Genomic DNA, 19,945 nt, shown 5'->3' with positions numbered 1-19,945 from the left:
ACATTTCTGATTATAATGGAAAAAGAACCGAGTTCAAAATAAAATTCTAGAATAGATTAGTAAATTCCTGCAAATTAATTATAAGGGTTTCCATCCCACACTTGCATCCAGGGCCGGCTTAAGGGGTAGGCAGGTGAGGCACCTGCCTAGGGCCCCAAAAAAATGGGGGCCTAAATTTTTTATAAATTTTTTTTTTTTTTTTTGAATATCTTACAAAATGAAAATGGTTTAATATTTCTTATCTAAGCCAAGGGGCCCCCAAAAAAAAGCCGAAAAAGCCCAAATTTATTATAAACTTTTTATATATATTCTCACCCAAAGTTTAACAAAATAGCAAGTTTGTACCTCTAGTTTTATATATTCTAGTTTATACCCCAATTAACACATTGAATCTCTTTTAACATGGAAGACTAAAATGTCATTTACATATCTCAAATACTCACCCCCAATTCAATCCCAAAATTTGACATTCACATAAATCATCTCCAGCCCTCTTTGCCGCCAGTGGTTTGGAGTTTATTTCGGCACATTTTGGTTCCGGTCGATTTTCCACCAAAATCATCATTTTAATCATTTCCCAACCTTGATAGCCCTCGATTTGACTAATTTTTTATGAATTTCGCAACTCAACTCCACCACACAACAACCATTCAGCCTTTTTGGCATGTACCCCGACATTGTTGGCCTTCCCCGACCCCACCACCTTCCTCCCCTCAGCCCTCTCACCAAAACCCCTCCATACCTATCCGTTTACCTGTCAATCGCCAGCCATCGGTACCTTTTGGGCCGTGACTTCTCAAGTCTTTTCTTATCAATCTTGGCATTGAAACATCACCATTTCACCACCCTCACTTCTCCAATATCTACTCTTCAAAACCCCCCACCAACCTAACCTTGTTAGTCTGCCGATTGCTATCCACTTCTCCTAGTGATTTTTCATCTCAAAAGGCAAAAAAAAAAAAAAAAAAAAAAAAAAAAACAAATTTAAAATTTTTTTAATATATGCTTATATTATTAGAGGGCCCCAAAGTATCTCCTGCCTAGGGTCACAAATGTTCTAGAGACGGCCCTGCTTGCATCATCTGATCAGTCAACAACCACAGTCATATAATAAGTCTTTCTAAAATTTACTAAAGTAGTTTTAGACATTGGACATATTATGATTGTTACACTTGTTCACCCTCCATTTTAATTTGACATACAGAAATATACAGCATCATTTTATACCATGACAGTAACATATAGTAGCATGGTTGTATTTCTTGTTTCCTTTCATTAAAACAACGTTTTCTGAATTAGTTTATGCATTTCTGCCATAATCATTGCGTTCGCCTCCAGATTCCATAAACTCTTCTTCGGTTATGGCTCCTATTTCTGTTTAGCTAAGTTGGAATCTTGAAGAGAATTTGATCAGTAACTTACATCATACAAGAGGTAAGAATCATGGGGTCCGTTTGGTTTGTTATGTTGGATAAGATTTTAGAAATAGTATTGGATAGTTGAATACGGTGATTATTACGAGGTAAAATTTAAAAATTGACAAAAAAAATCCATAGGTTTTCTAATTTAACTAAACACCCCAATATATAAAATTTTTGTAAAATGACAAAAAACACCTCCACCCACCCACAGTGCCAGATTTCGGCCACCACCGTCAGAATCTGGCGTTATGACGCAGACCGGTTGAATCTGGCCTGTCCTGCATTGATCCGGCCTTTTCCGGCCAGATCCACTGTGGATCTAGCCGAAAAAAGTCAGATCAATGAATTACCAGCCAGTTCCGATCGTTTGTACATCGTTGTGACCGATTTTAGCTACCACCGACGGTGGTTGCCGAAATCTGGTAACTATGGGTGGATGGGGGTGTTTTTGTTAATTTTTAAACTTTTTTTCTAAGGTATTTAATTAAATTAATAAACTTAAGGGGTTTAAAATAATTGAATAAAATATAATAATATTTCCTAAATAATTAAACAAACAGTTATTTGGAGAATATGATTGGTAATAGGGTATAAAATAATAATCTAAACGGATCCATGAATATTGTCTTCATAGATTGAGGCTAGCGAGAAATATATATAGCGGTGAGTTTCTTAGGCAATGAATATACCGGTAACATATCAGATGGCAAAGCCTATATAAGCAAGTTTTAAACATCTTGTTATAGTTCGGTTTAAAATCTAAGTTACAAAAGGTAATTGGTGGTGACTTTCCTGCAAATTTTGTATTTTAGTGCGGGGATCAGAAGAGGCGGCCTTTTGGGTGAGGAGTTAGGCCCAACTCAAATTCTAACATGGTATCAGAGCCAGCCCCATGTGAACTGAGTGATTGACCAGCGGTGGGCTGCCAAACTATCTCCATTCATAGGCAAGTGGACCATATGGGCTTGACCGTGAGGGGGAGTGTTGGAGATCCCATATCGACTAGGCACACTCAAGCCAATGGGTTTATGTAAAAGCCACTACTACTCAAAAGCTTATAATGAAATATATAAAAAAAAATAACATAAAGAAATTGGGCCCAAAACTTTCTTTTTATTAAATATGTACATATATTCTTTACATACATATACATTGTTACACAAACTTGTAAAGTGTACAAAACTATTAAAACATGGTGGACAGTGTAACCGCTTCCCCTCGCGTGTCGACATCCATCCGACTGCATTCTCACCTGGATCCTGCAAAACATAGGAAAACAACGGGGTGAGCACTAAAATAATGCTCAGTAAGTAAATCCTCTACTCATTCTAGCCCCGTAACTCTCTCTCTCTAATTCTTTCCTTACAACTTCTCATACCATTTCTCTTTGGTACTTCTCTTTCTCTTTCTCTTAGAACTCCTTTCTAGTAGCTCTCTCTAATAAGTCACGGCCCCATCTTACCGGGGGCACGGCCGGGACTCACTCCCACTCTACGTGACCTCTACTCATTCTAGCCGATCGGACTCAGTTATGCATGGATTCGGAACCCTTGGCTATGTGAGTGTATAATCTCTCTCTCGGGTACTCGGGTATAGCCCTCATCCGCATGCACTCTCACGGGCTACACCACTTCTCTATCTCATACTCATGCCGCTCTCTCAATGCGGCGTACATGCGGGAATACTCTACCCATTACTCACGGGTTCCCCATCGCACAACCTACTCTATTCTCTTAACTCTTAAAGAACTTATACTCAAATTCTCTACTAAATCTCAAGCTACTTCTCAAGTGTATAAACAAAGGTGTAGAGCTATCTCATGCTCCCTAATGCACTAATGAAATGCCAACTACAAGATTTCCTCAAAACAGTCATTCTGCACCAGTCACACTAAAACGGCCATAACTTATGCTATACACCTCGGATTACTACGGTTCTGGTCTCGTTTCAAAGCTTAGAAACAGGGCTACAACTTCTCTGTTTTGGTCTCAGCCCAGTTCGAACCGTAAGATACTCAAAAATTACTTAGAAAGTTACGGCAGTGACAGGGCAGATTTCACTTAGGCATTTCCTCAAACATCTCATGTGCATATAAACACCCTACGAAAATTACTACTAAACTTCATTTTTCTAGCCATCCAAAATGGGGAAAAACTCCCTCAATTACTCATAATCCCTGTCAAGAAAAGCACTCCCAAAAAGCTTCACACAACATCTCTCAAACTTCATCTCAAATTCCATTCTCAATACACATTAAAACACTTCTCATACATGGAATCTATCCAACAACTACAAAAATAGCTACTCATCTCAATTCAATTTTCTCATTAATCATACTACATACTGATCATGCATACATCTCTACACAAAAAGCTTGTTTAAAACTCAAGTTGGTTGGATTTACTTACCTTGTGCAAAGATGACTTCTTTAGCACTTTTCCTTCCCTTTGTGGTCTTGTCTCTTCTCTACAACTCAAAACAACCACAAGGACAGCAGCAACCATATAAGACTTCACTACAATTTATAAGAAAATTCACATCTAAAGCATGAATCCTTACCTTAGGATGCCTTAGATGAAATCTCTACTCAAAACCCCTCTTAAATCCCTTAGAAATCTTGGAAGATTGGATGGAGAAATTGAGAGAAAATGGGCAAATGGAAGAGGCGGTGGAATGAAGAAATAAAGGGTTTCTCTACACTTAACCCTTTTTAGTTCATATTATAAGCATCATTTCCCATTTTGCCCTTGCCCTTCCTTGGAAATTCCATCTATATCCTTTGATTCTTTACAACTACACCCCCATCCAAACACAATCTCTACTAAATTTTCTTTCATTTTACTCCCTACTTTTCCTACTAATTAGGGGTAGAATGGTCATTGTGTCCCAAAAGAAGAATTCTCTAGAAAACTCAAGAAACTTTGTCTTAGGCTCGTCGCCGCGGCGAAGAACTTTGCGTCGCCCCGGCGAAACAGGGCAGAACCTACCCGTGGGTGCAACTCCTCCTCCTCGCCGCGGCGAAGCTTATTCTTCGCCCCGGCGAAGATTGGATTTCCAAACTTCACCAAAATTCAACCAATTTCAAGGTAACCAATCAACCAACTCAACATACATGAACAAATAAACTCAATTGAAGCTGAAACAGTAAACTTTTAACTAATACAGCAAATCTTAAATACGTACCTCAAGTGGGATATTATAGTTTATAAGAGTGGGCAATCCTCCTACTCAATAAGGCCTTTTGAGTGAGGAGTTAGGCTCAACTCAAATTCTAACATGGTATCAGAGCCAGCCCCATTTGAGCTGAGTGATTGACCAGCGGTGGACTGTCAAACTACCTCCATTCATAGACAAGTGGACCATATGGGCTTGACCGTGAGGGGGAGTGTTGGAGATTCCATATCGACTAGGCACACTCAAGCCAATGGGTTTATAAGAGTGGACAATCCTCCCACTCAATAAGGCCTTTTGGGTGAGGAGTTAGGCATCAATCTTTCAGATCCTTCTCTTTGTTGGCCCAGACCTTTATTTGGGCCATCTACTAGGTTCTCAAGCCCTCCAAGTTTTAGCCCATACAAAGTTCGCTAGTACTTGAGTAAATCCTGAAACCAAACGTGTAGCATACAGCTAAGAAGCTGATAGAGTATGTGAGATTGGCTAAACTGGATGGAATTTGAGCAGCGTTGAACTGATTGAAAGCTAAATTTATGCACTGCAGACACTTAAGACCGAAAAGGTGAGCTACATTCTCAATTCCACCAGAGACTGATTCAATTGCTCAAGTCAAGACCAATCACACGACCGCTCCAAGTGCTGCAATCTGTGCTTTGACTCCACCGTACAAGACGTACCAATGAAGTGGAACTGAATACGAGGTTGCCCTTCATTTGGAGTAACAACGAATTGCTGATCTCTTTGACAGAGACCAGAAACCAGAATTATATAGATGCCAACGGAATTTTCTAAAATGAGTGTGATGAAAAGCCAGGACAAGAATAGACTTCTCATTGAAAACTAATTAATAAGCAAATTCTCATGACTGAAACTTGTGACGTGAAAGGAACGGTAGACAAGGAAATTTAGGAAAGCAAGATTTTGTTAGATTCTCACACACGTTAGGAGAACATATACCGTAGACCTTGAGTTTTTGTCAGTTAAAATGCCAAATTCCTTTCATAATCACTTACAGCAAGAATATTGAAGAGAATTTGATGAATAATTTACACCATACAACAGGCAAGGGTCGTGATTATCTGTAATGATTTGGTGCAAACTCTAATTTAGATGATATCCTAGAGTTAAAAGATGGTAATTGGAAATATTCCTGAAAATATAGTATATTAGTAATGGTGTTGTTTAAGTGCGAGGATCTGATGGAGGAGGAATACTGAAATTCATTGACCAACCTGAGCCACGGAAGATTTTCTCTGGATAATTCACCACCCTGTAGCTGGTATTTGTTCTTGTCCACTCGAGAATAGATTCAATATTATACATCATAATTCATGAAGCTTTGCTTTGTTGGGTCTTTATTTGGGCCGCTAACTAAGCTTCTCAGGCCTACCATACTCTACCCCATTTGAAGTATGTGAAAACTAATTCTATATAATATATTTACAAATTTCTTGTTTAAAGTCATTGATACGAGCCGATGTGTTTTAATGTGATTGAATGGTTTTAAATTAGGGATAGAGTTAGCAAATTAGAGGAGATGATGTATTAAACATATAGGGTTGCCACATTAAAGGTGGGCAAACGGGCCCGGTCCCAAATTGGGAGGGATTCGACCCAAATTGGTTAGAACTAGTCATGGGCCCATCACTTTTGTAAGGGCCTAGACTAATCCCAAGCTAGGGTCTGGCTCATATAAACAAATTATATTTTAACCTTTAAATTTATTATGTATTTTATATATTACAGCGGGTTTTGGTTATTTGTTAGGGGTCTTTTAAAATTATCTGGGCCTGAGCCTTGGAGGAAGGATCGTCCTGGGCCCGATCACCCCTCCCCTAGGCCCAGGCTAGTCTCGGGACCAGTCCCTATGGCACCTCTATGCCACATCAAGTAGCATCTCGTTCTGTGTTTCTGAAATATGGAAAATTATGTCGCTGAGTATGGAGGGGATTAGGTTGGCAAGAATTAATGATGTCGCATCCTTAAGGATTATAAATAGTTCCCTGTTTTAAGGTGGGTTAGTTTAACCCACATCTCATTTGGTGATCCAGTTTTTCGCATCATCAATAGGATTACATTTGATTAATTGATCTTAGATAACTATCACATGAATAGCGAATATAGTTAGAAAATTAAGAAATAGGGAGATGGATAGACAAGACAAGTAGACCAAACGAAGATAACTAAGATGGTTAAAAGATAAAAGTGTCAAATCAATCAAGGAGAACCATAATTAAAGCCCAAAACTAAGTTGCAAGAGGCTTTATTTCTAAGCTCATGAAATCAAATCATAAACAACTTGAAATTCTAATAATTCTAATCGCAATAACAAATGAAATCCTAATCTTAATTAAACAATAAACATGAAATAAAGAACTTATAAATGAAACAGAACTCCAAATTACATACTAATATCCTTAATTTTACCTGATAAATTTCACCTTATACTTGTTGATGCAATCATCATACCATTTGTTTACCTTCTTGGAAAACATCAGGGGTGCAAAGACAGCTCCAAAGCCCACCGCGAATCCAATCTCCTTCGTTATAAACAGCCAATCAATTTTACTATTTGGTGAAGGTGGTGGTGGAGGTGGTAACATGCTGGAATTTGTTGTGTAATTATTTGTCAAAGGAGGGCCACATAATCCTTCATTACCCTCGAAAGATGTTGATGAAAATGATTGGAGCTGAGTACCTGATGGTATCTTTCCCACAAAGTGATTATTTGAGAGATTCAGGAATGAGAGGAAATTTAGGCTTGCAAGTTGTAAAGGGATTTCCCCACTCAGGTAATTTATTGAGAGGTCCAAGGACTCCAGTTGTCGCAACTTTCCAATAGATGATGGTATAGGTCCTGTGAGCACATTATTTGACAAGTTAAGAACGTAGAGTGATTTGAGTTGTCCTATCACTTCTGGTATTGGCCCTTCAAATTTGTTGCTTGACAAGTCAACGGAATTGAAGAAAGTTATGATCTTCACTAGCTCCATCTCTTGACCTTTGCTGGAAATTGTTACTGAATCCTCGTAGTATAATTTGCTGAATCCCATGAACTCAAATCCAAGATGCTTGAGATTTGATTGGGCTTCATCTTCATCAGCCATCATTGCCTTCCAGGTTAAGCATATAGCTGGAAATTTTCCACTAAAGTTGTTGGAAGCTAAGTCGACAATCTGAAGCATTGGCCAGTTGCCTTGTATCTCTGAACAACCGATCTTTCCATAAAATTTGTTGGATCGCAAGACTAGGACATGAAAGCTAGATATTTCGTTCAGCCAGCATGGAAAATTGTCAGTGATCTGGTTGTTTCCAAGGTCTAACACCTCCAGCATTGTGCAATTAGCCAGAGATTTAGGAACCCTTCCTTCTAGTTGATTTTCGTTGAGACTTAGCGTTTGCAATCCACAATTTCCTGGAAATGCATCAGGAATAGTTCCTATGAGATTGTTTCTCCTTAAACTTAGAACACCGAGATTAACAAGTTGGTATCGTGCCATTCAAGTTGTTCTCTGACAAGTCAAGAACTTGAAGATATGTGGAATTGCATATTGTTTCAGGGATAACTCCTATGAGGCTATTGTTTGAAAGGGAAAAGAATATGGTGACTGGGAGAAAAGTACCAATGTCAGCTGGGATGGAAGTAAAAAGATTACATGAGTAATCCACATAGATTGCAGACCGTGGTGGCTTTGGGGTCTCTCCTTTGAGCTTGTTGAAGTGTAGGTCAAGGGCAAGGACACGTAGATTAGAAAGATTATATGGTTCTTGCAGACCCACCAGAAGATTATGTGAAAGGTTTGGATGGATGAGATTGCCATTACCAACTCCCCATATCCAGTTAGGTATTTCTCCCGAAATTTGGTTGTCTGAAAGATCTAATTGATATAGGTTTGTTTGGTTCTTGAGGTCAGGTATCATGCTCAGGTTGCAAGAAGCCAACTTCAATGTGCTAATCTTGGGGGGCAAAGAACTACCACTAGTAGCATTCACTACTAAGCTGTTGTATGAAAAGTCAAGCCTTGTAAGATTGCTAAGCCTTTGAACCTTATCTAGCTGTACAGTGCCATTGAACTTGTTGGAAGAAAGTAAGAGGATACTTAGGTGTTTGAGTTCAAAGATAGACATAGGAATATGCCCTTCTAATCTGTTGCCAGTTAGATCAAGGGTTTCCAACACAGAGGTGGATGGATTTAATAATTGAGGAAGTTGGCCCTCGAATTGGTTGTTAGCAAGTTGAAGCTGCTTCAGCAATGGCCTTGAAAACAGAGATGAGGGGATTTTTCCTTCAAGTGAATTGCTGCTTAAGTCAACATAAACAAGATACAAAAGCTGTTCTCAGTGAGTGAATGAGATAGCACCAGTCAAATGATTTTGAGAGAGATCTAGATAGGAGAGATTTTAGGACATATGAAGAGGTGGGACTGGACCAGTGAAGTTGTTCAATGACAAGTCCAAATAAACTAGTTGGGTGAGATTAGATAATGAAGTGGGAATTGGTCCGGTGAAATTGCAGCTTGTGAGCTCTATTCTTGACAAACTTTTAAGCTCTCCGATGGAATCTGTTGAAGCAAATGATATTTTGCTGGAAACTTTTTGCATGGCTGGTTTGAAAGTTTGGCGCCAGTTTTTTGAATTAAAGGGGCTGTTTGTCAAGTGATATTTGTGTATTGTTTAGGTGAAGACAGCCGGTGATTAAGGCCACAAAATCCCAATGCTATTTGTGTTTGTGAAGGGTAGTTCAAATTGTAACCTTTTAAAGATTATTTTATACTGAGAAGTGGTTGTAACAGTGCTGTATGATGTTGTTGAAGCATTGATAATTTGCTGGAAAATTCAGTTAAGTTAGTTTGTTTTTTGAATTAGTTTCTTGGTGCCAAGTAGCAGTTGCATTCCCTTGTTTTCTGCTGAAACGGAAGCTGCTGGAGTTGTGCTGTAGTTGTTATTTTTTGTGACATGATTAGGTATAATCAGCTTAGACTAAGGATGTATTAAGTTACCAACTTTGTTTTTGAAATTTAAAAGTCTGAATGGTTGTTGTAGTTGGTAAAACATTAAGCTTTATTGTATATATTTTGCAAGTTCACTAATAAAAAAAAACAGCAGTTCACTTTCTGCAATTTTTCTCCTTTTCTTTCTTAGAGTTCTCCGGCCAAATACCATCAGATGTCCATATATTTCTCTGTTTTGAATGAAAAACGCAGACTGTTTTTGTATCAGTTCTTTCTCTTCTGTTTTTCTCTCTCTCATGCACGAATAACCTTCTTTCTCTTAGCTTTCGAGGAAAGTCTGGCAAAGATCCCTGAAGTAATTTGTTTTCCGATAACTCAAGAGTCTCTAGTGTTGGTACCTGGAATATCTTTTCTGGAAATGTTCCTTGCAGCTCACAATTACTAAGATGCAAGGAGGTTAGATTGGAGGAATTTGCCAAAATGCCTGGAACTGGGGACGATAGATTGTTCTGATTCAAACGAATTACTGAGAGTGACTGAAGGTTCCCAAGGGATAAACCTATAGGGCCTGAAAGAAAACAGCTGGACATGCTCAAAACTTGCAGATTGGGCAATGAAGAGGATAAAGCTTGGCACCATTCATTTCCATGGGCTGATATATTTACACCATCAAGATACAGTTCTCTGAGCTCTGTGAGATTTTGAACCAGCATTCTTAAGTTTGGGTTCTCGAGTTTCAAGAGAGAATCTCCCACGAAGGTAAGACTTGACAAATCAAGTGAAACCAACTTTGTCATGCCTGAAATCGAACTGGTAATCTGTCCTGCGAAGCCAGCATTAGAAAGATTCAGACAAGTCAAGTTTGTGAGATTGGCCAACCTGGACGGAATTTGAGTTGCATTGAATCTATTATAAGCCAAATTTAGGCTATTCAGATTCTGAAGAGCGAATAGACCAGTCGCATTCTCAATTCCACCGAAGATTGATTCATTGCTCAAGTTGAGACTAATAACATGTCCAGCCTCATCACAGTCCACACCACTCCAATTACAACAATCTGTGTTTTGATCCCACTGCGCCAGATTTACAGATGAAGTAGAATTTAATATGAGGCTGCTTTTCATCTGGAGTAACTGCAATTGTTGATCGCCCTGACATTGGCTAGAAACAAAAAGCTTAGAGATGTTAAGAAAAATTGCTGAAAGGGGTATCAAAAAAAGCCATGTTAATAACAGATTTCTCATTGGGAACAGATTATATGAGCAAAATACTTGTATAAATGAAGCTTGAAGATGTGATAAACTAGTAGTGACTTTATATAGGAGGGTCAAGGCTTTTGAAGAGGACCTTTTAGCTTAAAGTCCATCTGATGACCAGTAAGTGTTTGGTGGGGCATGGCGACCGATGAACCAAACATATAGATTGGGAGGCAGAAGCAGCAAAAGAAGCACAGGAACCTAAGAGAATGAATGATCAGCATATTTAATTAAGTATGTGCTCAAGTTTTTTGTGAACGAAAGCCCGATATCTGAATTTTAGTAGCTCATGACTTAATTTTTTGTTAACTAAAAAACAAATTGCTAGATCCTCTAAGCTCTTTGAGAAATAAAAAAGTAAAATAACCAAAACAGATCATTAGTTTTGTTCTACTTTCCAATATTTTCCTTCATGTTCTTGGCTTTAAGAGAACAATACCCTGATGCTAAAAAGAAGTAAACACTAATGATTGTGTTGATATATATATTTGGTCTTCTTTGATGTATTGATAATATGAAATGCACATCATATATCTTCAGCGACTCTCAACAGGAGAGCATTCCTTGAATCTATCTCATTAGCACACATATCAACAGAATTTTAAACTTTTGTTCACCATTCCATTGGCAAGAAGAATAATCCTCAAAGTACTTTCGAAACCTATCACAAAAAATAAATGTTTAATTATTCTATTTATTTATATCATTAATGAGATGGTAACAGAGTAAGATTTTCTTGGTTCTCATTAGAAGCTTCAGTGGGGGTTGGTGAAGTCGACGCCACTTGTTATATATAAATATATTAAGTCAAAGTTGCTTAGTTGAGTTCATATATGCATGATTTGACTTCCTTTGTCTCTGTTGGAATGTGAACACTTTTGTAGTTGACGAAAGAAAAGGCAATTAAGAAAAAAAAGACAAGCTAGAAAAGACAAACAAGAAGAAAAAGAATTAAGTTTTCGGCAAATTTCTAGTTTAAGAATTTTTAATTATGAATAATCGTTTTCCTTTTCTGAGATGTATTAGGAAAGAAAAATTGATTTATGATATTATTTAAGTTAAAAGAGGAGAATGATTAAAATTAGAGTAGTTCTATTAGAAATAGAAATGTGAATCTTAGTAGAATAAGAATATTTTATTTTACCGATAAATAAGGAATTAGAACTAATTCAAAGTTATGAAAGAAAGAAGTAAAGAAAGAGAGAATGTAAGGATACAAGGGGTTCTAATGTAAAGGTACTAAGCGGTATTAAAAACCATAGATCGGCGGGATAATGGTTTAAAGAGTTTTGGTGAATGATAATCGGGAAAAAGAATTGTGGTAGTATGGGCTGCAATGACGCTGGAATCAGAAATATAATATAAATTTAGATGGTAAAATGATATTTTAAATGTTTATGGATGAAATAAGTGTTATTAAGTCATTATACTCAAAATTTAATTCTAAAATTTGGTGTGAAAGCTTTGTCAGCCTGCAGTCATGTTGGACCTAGGAAATGTGGATGTTGACAAGGTCATTCTCTTCATTTTCTTTAAACCAATGCTTCATCGTTTTTATCCAAAGAAAAATTTTATATCACACCGCCATTAAACTGCTAATGAATTTTGGTAAAAGTTTCAGAAATTTCACATTAAGTTTCATGGATCTTTCAATTCAAGTTTACAAACAGACAAAATGAGTTTGAAGAAAAGCCACGACAAGAATAGACTTCTCATTGGAAACTAATTAAGAAGCAAATTCTCATGACTGAAACTTGTGACGTGAAAGGAACGGTAGACAAGGAAATTTAGGAAAGCAAGATTTAGTTGGATTTTCACACACGTTAGGAGAACATATACCGTAGACCTTGACTTAATACTTCATAATCACTTACAGCAAGAATATCGAAGAGAATTTGATGAATAATTTACACCATACAACAGGCAAGATTTGTGATTTGCCAAGTTAGGATCTTGAACAGAATCATGTTCAGCGGGTGAGATTATTTGTAATGATTTGGTTTAAACTCTAATTCAGATGATATCCTAGAGTTAAAGACGGTAACTGGAAATATTCCTGAAAATTTAGTAATGGCGAGGATCTGATAGAAGCAGAATAATGAATTCACTGACCAACCTAGTGACGGAAGATTTTCTCTGGGTAATTCACCACCCAGCAACTGGTATTTATTATTGTCGCTCAAGAATATATTCAATATTTTACATCATAATTCATGAATGTTCACTTTGTTGGGTCTTTATTTGGGCCATTTATTAGGCTTCTCAGACCTACAATATTCACCCACATTTGCAGTTTGCAAAGAGTTTTATAATTACGAATAATATTACATATATAAACTTCACATATAAATCCATACAAATTGATGTATTTTAATGTAATTAGATGATTTTGAATTATGGATAAACTTAACAAATTATAAGAGATGATGTGTTAAATATATAGGGTTGCCACATCAAATAGCATCTCATTTTGTGTTTATGAAATATGGAAAATTATGTCAAGGGGATTAGGTTGGCAAGAATGAATGATGTCGCATCCTTATGGATTATAAATTGTTCCCTATTTTAAGGTGGGTTAGGTTAACCTTGGTGATCCAATTTTTTGCATGATCAATAAGATTACATTTGATTAATTGATCTTAGATAACTATCATATGAATAGCGAATATAGATAGAAAATCAAGAGATGGGGAGATGGATAGACCTAAGGAAGATAACTAAGATGGTTAAGATATAAAGTGTCAAATCAATAAGAAGAACCATAATTCAAGCCCAAAACTATAATGCAAGAGGCTTTATTTCTGAACTCATGAAATCAAATCATAAACAACATAGAATTCTAATAATTTTTAATCCTCTAAAAGGCAATAACAAATGAAATCCTGATCTTAATTAAACAATAAACATGAAATAAAGGACTTATACATGAAACAGAACTCCAAATTATAAACTAATATGCTTCATTTTACCTGACAAATTTCACCATATACTTGCTGATGCAATCGTCATACCATTTGTTTACCTTCTTGGAAAACATCAGGGGTGCAACAACGGCTCCAAAGCCTACCGCGAAACCAATTGCCATCATTATAAACAGCCAATCAATTTCACTGTTTGGTGAAGCTGGTGGTGGAGGTGGTAACATGCTGGAGTTTGTGCAATCAGTTGTCAAAGGTGGCCCACATAATCCTTTATTGCCTTCAAAAGAAGTTGATAAAAATGATTGGAGTTGAGTCCCTGTCGGGATCTTTCCAACGAAGTGATTATACGACACATTCAAGAACGACAGGAAATTTAGGCTTGCAAGCTGTGCAGGGATTACCCCGGTCAGGTTGTTCACTGAGAGGTCCAAGGACTCTAGTTGTCTCATGTTTTCTACAGATGATGGGAGTGGGCCTGTGAAAGCATTGTAAGACAAGTTGAGAATATGGAGTGATTTTAATAGCCCTATCTCTGCTGGTATTGGCCCTTGAAAATTATTGCATGACAAGTCAATGGAGGTAAATACAGTTAGGATCTTCACTAGCTCCATCTGTAGACCTTTGCTGGTAACTGTCACTTCATCCTGGTAGTATAATGAGCTTAGTGCCAGGATCTCAAACTGGAGGTGTTTGAGCTCTGATTGGGCACTGTCAGCCATCATTGCCACCCAGGTCGTCAAGTATTTTTGAGGTAGTCTTCCACTAAATCTGTTGGAAGCTAGGTCGAAAATTTGAAGCATTGGCCAGGAGCCTTTCAACTCTGGACAATCAATTTCCCCGTGAAATTTGTTGGATCGTAGAACTAGGATGTGCAAACTGAAGACATTGTTTAACCAGCACGGAAATGTGTCGCTGAATTGGTTGTTCCCAATATTTAAAATCTCCAGCTTTGCACAATTGGCCAGAGATTTTGGAACCATTCCTTCTAGCTGATTATCACTCAGATCGACCGTTTGTAGTGTACAATTTTCAGGAAATGTACCAGAAATAATGCCATGAAGACTATTTCTCCTCAAGTTCAGTACACCAAGCTTATAGCTGCTTTCAATTAAACACGGCGGTATCCTGCCACTTAAATTATTGCCTGATAAGTCAAGAACTTGAAGAAATGTAGCATTACATATTGATTCAGGGATAACTCCAGTAAGGCTATTGTCTGAAAGGGAAAAAAACACAGTGATAGAGAGGAAATTACCGATGTCAGCTGGAATTGAAGTGAAAGAGTTATTTGAGTAATCCACATACATAGCATTTGGTGGCAGTTTTGGTATCTTTCCTTGAAGAAGGTTGGAATGTAAGTCAAGAGCACTCAGGTCAGAAACAGAATAAGGTTCTTGCAGACCCACCAGGAAATTATATGAGAGATTTAGATGGATGAGTTTCCCATTACCAACTTCCCAAATCCAGTTAGGTATTTCCCCGGAAATTTTGTTGTCGGAAAGATCTAACTGATACAAGTTCGATTGGTTCCTTAGATTAGGAATTACGTTCAGTTTGCAAGAGGCCAATTTCAATGTGCTAATCTGGGGAAGGAAAGAACCGCTACTACTAGCATTTACTGCCAAGCTGTTGTACGAAAGATCAAGGCTAGTTAGATTACCAAGCTTTTGAAGCATATCTTGCTGTACAGTGCCATTTAACTTGTTGGAAGAAAGTAAGAGGACATGAAGGCTTTTAAGTTCAAAAATTGACACAGGAATAGGCCCTTCTAATCTATTGCCACTTAAATCAAGGGTTTTAAGTAGAGAGGAAGATGCAACTGAAAATTCTGGAATTTGGCCCTCAAATCGGTTGTTGGCCAGCTGAAGATTTTGCAGTGATGGCAGCGCAAACAGAGATGGGGGGATTCTTCCATCGAGTGAGTTGTGCCTTAGGTCAACATAAAAAAGATTGAAAAACTTTCCACGATCTGTGAATAAGAACTCGCCGGTCAAAAAATTAAAACTGAGGTCTAGATAGCTGAGTTTTTTGGACATGTGAAAAGATGGAAGTGGACCAGAGAACTTGTTATGGCACAAGTCTAAATGGAATAGTTGGTTGAGATTAGCCATTGAAGTGGGAAGTGATCCATTGAAATTGCAAAACGCAAGATCTATGATCGACAGATTTTTGAGGTTGCCTACGGAATCTGGTAGTGTCCCTGAGAAATTTGTGTCATGGAGCACCAGGGACTGAAGAGAAAGATTCTGAGGAAAGTCTGGCAAAAAACCCTGAAGAAACTCGTTATATGATAAGTCGAGAGTCTCTAGTGTTGTTATCTGGAATAATTTCTCTGGAACTGCTCCATACAAGCCGCAATTACTGAGACTCAAAGAGGTCAAATTGAGGAAATCAGCCAAAAATTCTGGAACCGGGAACGAAAGGTTATTACTGTCCAAATTAATTGCTGAGAGTGAACGCAGATTTGTGAGGGAAGAATCTATAGGGCCTGAAAGAAAACAGAAGGATAAGCTCAAAACACTCAGATTAGGCAGCGAAAATGATAATGCTGGGCACCATTTCTTTCCAGAGGCTGATATATTTACACCATCAAGATACAGTTCTCTGAGCTCTGTGAGATTTTGAACCAGCACTCTTAAGTTTGGGTTCTCGAGTTTCAAGAGAGAATCTCCCACGAAGGTAAGACTTGACAAATCAAGTGTAACCAACTTTGTCATGCCTGAAATCGAACTGGGAATCTGTCCTGCGAAGCCAGCATTAGAAAGATTCAGATAAGTCAAGTTTGTGAGATTGGCCAACCTGGACGGAATTTGAATTGCATTGAATCTATTATAAGCCAAATTTAGGCTACTCAGATTCTGAAGAGCGAATAGACCAGTCGCATTCTCAATTCCACCGGAGACTGATTCATTGCTCAAGTTGAGACTAATAACATGTCCAGCCTCATCACAATCCACACCACTCCAATTACAACAATCTGTGTTTTGATCCCACTGCGCCAGATTTACAGATGAAGTAGAATTGAACACGAGGCTGTTCTTCATTTGGAGTAACAACGATTGCTGACTGCTCTGACATTGCCCAGAAACCAAAACCATATGGATGCCAAGAAAATTTGCTAAAAGGAGCACCAAGAAAAGCCTGAATAAGAGTAGACTTCCCATTGATAACAATAAATAAAAAGTACGTTTCAATTTTCCTTGTCAGAATTTACTCTAAAACTCTCACCTGTAATGATAGAATTTAAACTTGAAGAATGATAAAAACTTGTAATGATTGATTCATTGCTCAAGTTGAGATTAATAACATGTCCAGCCTCATCACAATCCACACCACTCCAATTACAACAATCTGTGTTTTGATCCCACTGCGCCAGCTTTACAGATGAAGTAGAACTGAACACAGGCTGTTCTTGAGTTGGAGTAACAACGACTGCTGATCACTTGACATTGCCAGAAACCAAAACTACATGGCTGAAGCAGCTTGCGAAAAAGATGATCAGGAAACCATGACAGTAGATTTCTCATTGGTAACTAAACCAAAAACACCCATATGACTGAAACATAAAGGACATAAAAAATCCTGTTGTGACTTTAAAAGTTACATACCCACTTACATACCTTTCGGCTTAATAGCTTCAACTTATGGCCGACCAAAAACTATGTCAAGTTTGGCAAGAGAAGGCAACCAAAAGTATTGAGTGGAAGTTGGAGAAGAAGCAACAATGGAGATAAATTCAAGAGAATAGTTAGGATTGGTCCTTGTATAAGGTGTTATTCGTATAGGGATTTCTGTAGCATTAGTTAGTGGTCGACTTGTTTATTGATTATCATACAGGCTCCATGGTCGACTTTTTTGTTTAATAAATAATGTTGTAGACTTTTGTGTGCGGTAGCTTCATTTTGAAACCCTATTTAATAAAAGAAAGACAACACCAAACGCTCACCAGTTTTTCAATATTGTAAGAAATGATTAGTAAGGAGCCATAATTTTGGCTCCCAGTACAGAGTTTAGGTCAACATCCAATCTTATTAGAAGAGATCCTAACGGTTGATAGATATTCAGAAGGTAAATATTTTTAGAATATAAATAATTGTCAAACATACCACAAAAGAATCTTCAATGATAATACCAACAAAGGGGTTTGATTTTCTCTTAATTTAACTTAATTTTTTTTTTTTTTTATATATTTAAGTTATATGTGATATATAGCGGTGAGTATAATCTAGAAATTTGACTGTAAAATAAAAAGAAGAAGAAAAAGAAAGAAGTAAGATCGTGTTGGATGTCTATCCACTGAACGAAGAGGAAAAGAAGACAGTGGTTTCACATAAAATTGAATACGAGGGTATTATATTATATCGTCAATTATGATTTTTGGTTGTGCTTACGATCTTGTGAAGTGGGCACCTCTGTCTATGTCACATCAATGAAAGTTACGACTATTTCTCGGGCTCCGTATAGTTGCGTTTTTTTTATTATTTTTATCCATATTCCTAATCTTATTTTTTAAATATTTCAGTATGTTATTCCTAAAATATTAGTTTATTTTTTAATTATGTTGAGACTTATAATTTATTAATTTCACTAAATATCCCTTAGAAAAAATTTAAAAACTAATAAAAACACCCCTCACCCATCAATACTTTCAAATTCTGACAACCACCGCCGATGATAGGCAGAATCTATCACAATAGTCACATAACCACCGAAATAGTCGGTAATGGCCAGATCTGACCTTTTTCAACTAGATCCATTGCCGTCAACGACGGCCAAAGATGGCGTCGTTTTAGTCTTTTCCGACCGTGCGGCCACAGCAGTTCGTAGATCTGGCTTTTTAGACCAGATCCGTGGTGGATCTGCTGGAAAAGACCATAACGACACTTACGACACATATCCGACCGGTCTATGTCTAACGAAATTTTCTAGTCAGATTCTGGCGGTGGTGGCCAGAATCTGGCACTGCAGGTGGTGGGGGTGTTTTTGTCATTTTATATATGGGTCTTTAATTAAATTAAAAACCTAAGGGCTTTTCATAAATTTTAAAGTTTACCTCGTAATACTCCCTATCCAACAACCCAATACTATCCCCAAAATCCTATCCAAAATGATAAACCAACGCACCCATTACTTTTTCACCTGCGTATTTTTTAAATAAATGACGCATTTCAATTTGTGATTGAATAAGGCAGCATTACAAGGTAAAATTTAAATTTATAATAAAATCTTATAAGTTTACTAATTAACTAAATACCTCAATATATAACTTTTTATAAAATGATAAAAACACCCCCATCCCCCGCATATAGATTTCGGCCACCATCGTCGGAATCTAGCCAAAAAATTACGTTACAAACATACCGTCAGATCTAATGGGTATGTCATCAATATGGCCTTTTTTGGCCAATCCACACGAATCTGCCGAAAAAGGCCAGATCTACTGCCAGATATGGCTGTCGACGACTGTAAAAGTCCATCTTTGGCAGTCAGCGACGGCCAAGATATGGCCGTCGTTGACTAACAACAACGACCATTTTGATGACGGATGTGGCCAGAAAAAGCCAGATTGATGAATTACCAGTCAATTCCGATTATAGTGTAGGGCGTTTGACAGATCCAGCTACCACCAATGGTGGTTGTCGGATTCTGGTAAGTATGTATGTAGAGGTGTTTTTATTAATTTTTAAACTTTTTTTTGGGGGTATTTATGAATTAATAAACTTAAGAGGACTAAAAGTAATTAAAAATATATTAATATTTCTCAAATATGTGCTAAACAATATTTTGGAATATTAGTAGAAATAGGGAAGAAAATGCCCCCAACTGAAAACAAACTCAATAGCTTTGAAGATAAAGATCGATAAATCTTTTGGTAATGAAAAGTTAAATTTTGGTGACTGAAATTTATCAAATTTGATTAGAAGGATAATTGCATAAATCTTAACTGTTTGATTGCTTGGATTGGTATGATCGGTGAGAATATGATTTAAAGGGTTTTAACGAGTGATGTTTGAAAAAGATAGTAAATAAAATATAATAATAAAATAATATTTTAAAAGTTTGTGACTATTATTTAGATGCAAATGTCGTCTACTCAAAATTTTATTCTAAAACTTGGTGTGAATTCCTTGTCAGCCTGCAGTCTGTTGACCTTGGAAATGTGGATGTTGAAAGGTCATTCTTTTCATTTTCGTTAAACAAGTGCTCATCGTTTTTATCCA

The 19,945-nt window shown here is 37.2% G+C and overlaps 3 protein-coding genes across 3 annotated transcripts; all 3 read right to left on the bottom strand.

The window, feature by feature from the left end:
- Positions 1-7,018: 7,018 nt before the first annotated feature.
- Positions 7,019-10,671, bottom strand: LOC116135821 (receptor-like protein 33). Its single transcript, XM_031421537.1, is given in 3 exon segments — positions 7,019-8,075; positions 8,077-9,157; positions 9,756-10,671. Coding segments are annotated over 3 exon segments (3,054 nt in total).
- Positions 10,672-13,690: 3,019 nt separating this feature from the next.
- Positions 13,691-15,030, bottom strand: LOC116135775 (receptor-like protein 18). The gene is made up of 2 exons (XM_031421490.1): positions 14,980-15,030; positions 13,691-14,849 (listed from the first exon to the last, which is right to left on the bottom strand). Exon 2 carries the CDS (start codon positions 14,702-14,704, stop codon positions 13,769-13,771), a length of 936 nt encoding a protein of 311 aa, XP_031277350.1. The 5' UTR covers positions 14,705-14,849; positions 14,980-15,030; the 3' UTR covers positions 13,691-13,768.
- On the bottom strand, positions 14,833-16,822 carry LOC116135820 (receptor-like protein 6). Its single transcript, XM_031421536.1, has 2 exons — positions 14,980-16,822; positions 14,833-14,849 (listed from the first exon to the last, which is right to left on the bottom strand). The coding sequence occupies exons 1-2, from the start codon at positions 16,820-16,822 to the stop codon at positions 14,833-14,835; spliced, it is 1,860 nt and encodes a 619-aa protein (XP_031277396.1).
- Positions 16,823-19,945: the final 3,123 nt, after the last annotated feature.

The sequence above is a fragment of the Pistacia vera genome, unplaced genomic scaffold (assembly GCF_008641045.1).
Source record: "Pistacia vera cultivar Batoury unplaced genomic scaffold, PisVer_v2 Contig303, whole genome shotgun sequence".
Taxonomy (NCBI): Eukaryota; Viridiplantae; Streptophyta; class Magnoliopsida; order Sapindales; family Anacardiaceae; genus Pistacia; species Pistacia vera.
Note: the sequence above shows the minus strand (reverse complement) of the source record. Positions and strands in the feature narration are given on the sequence as shown.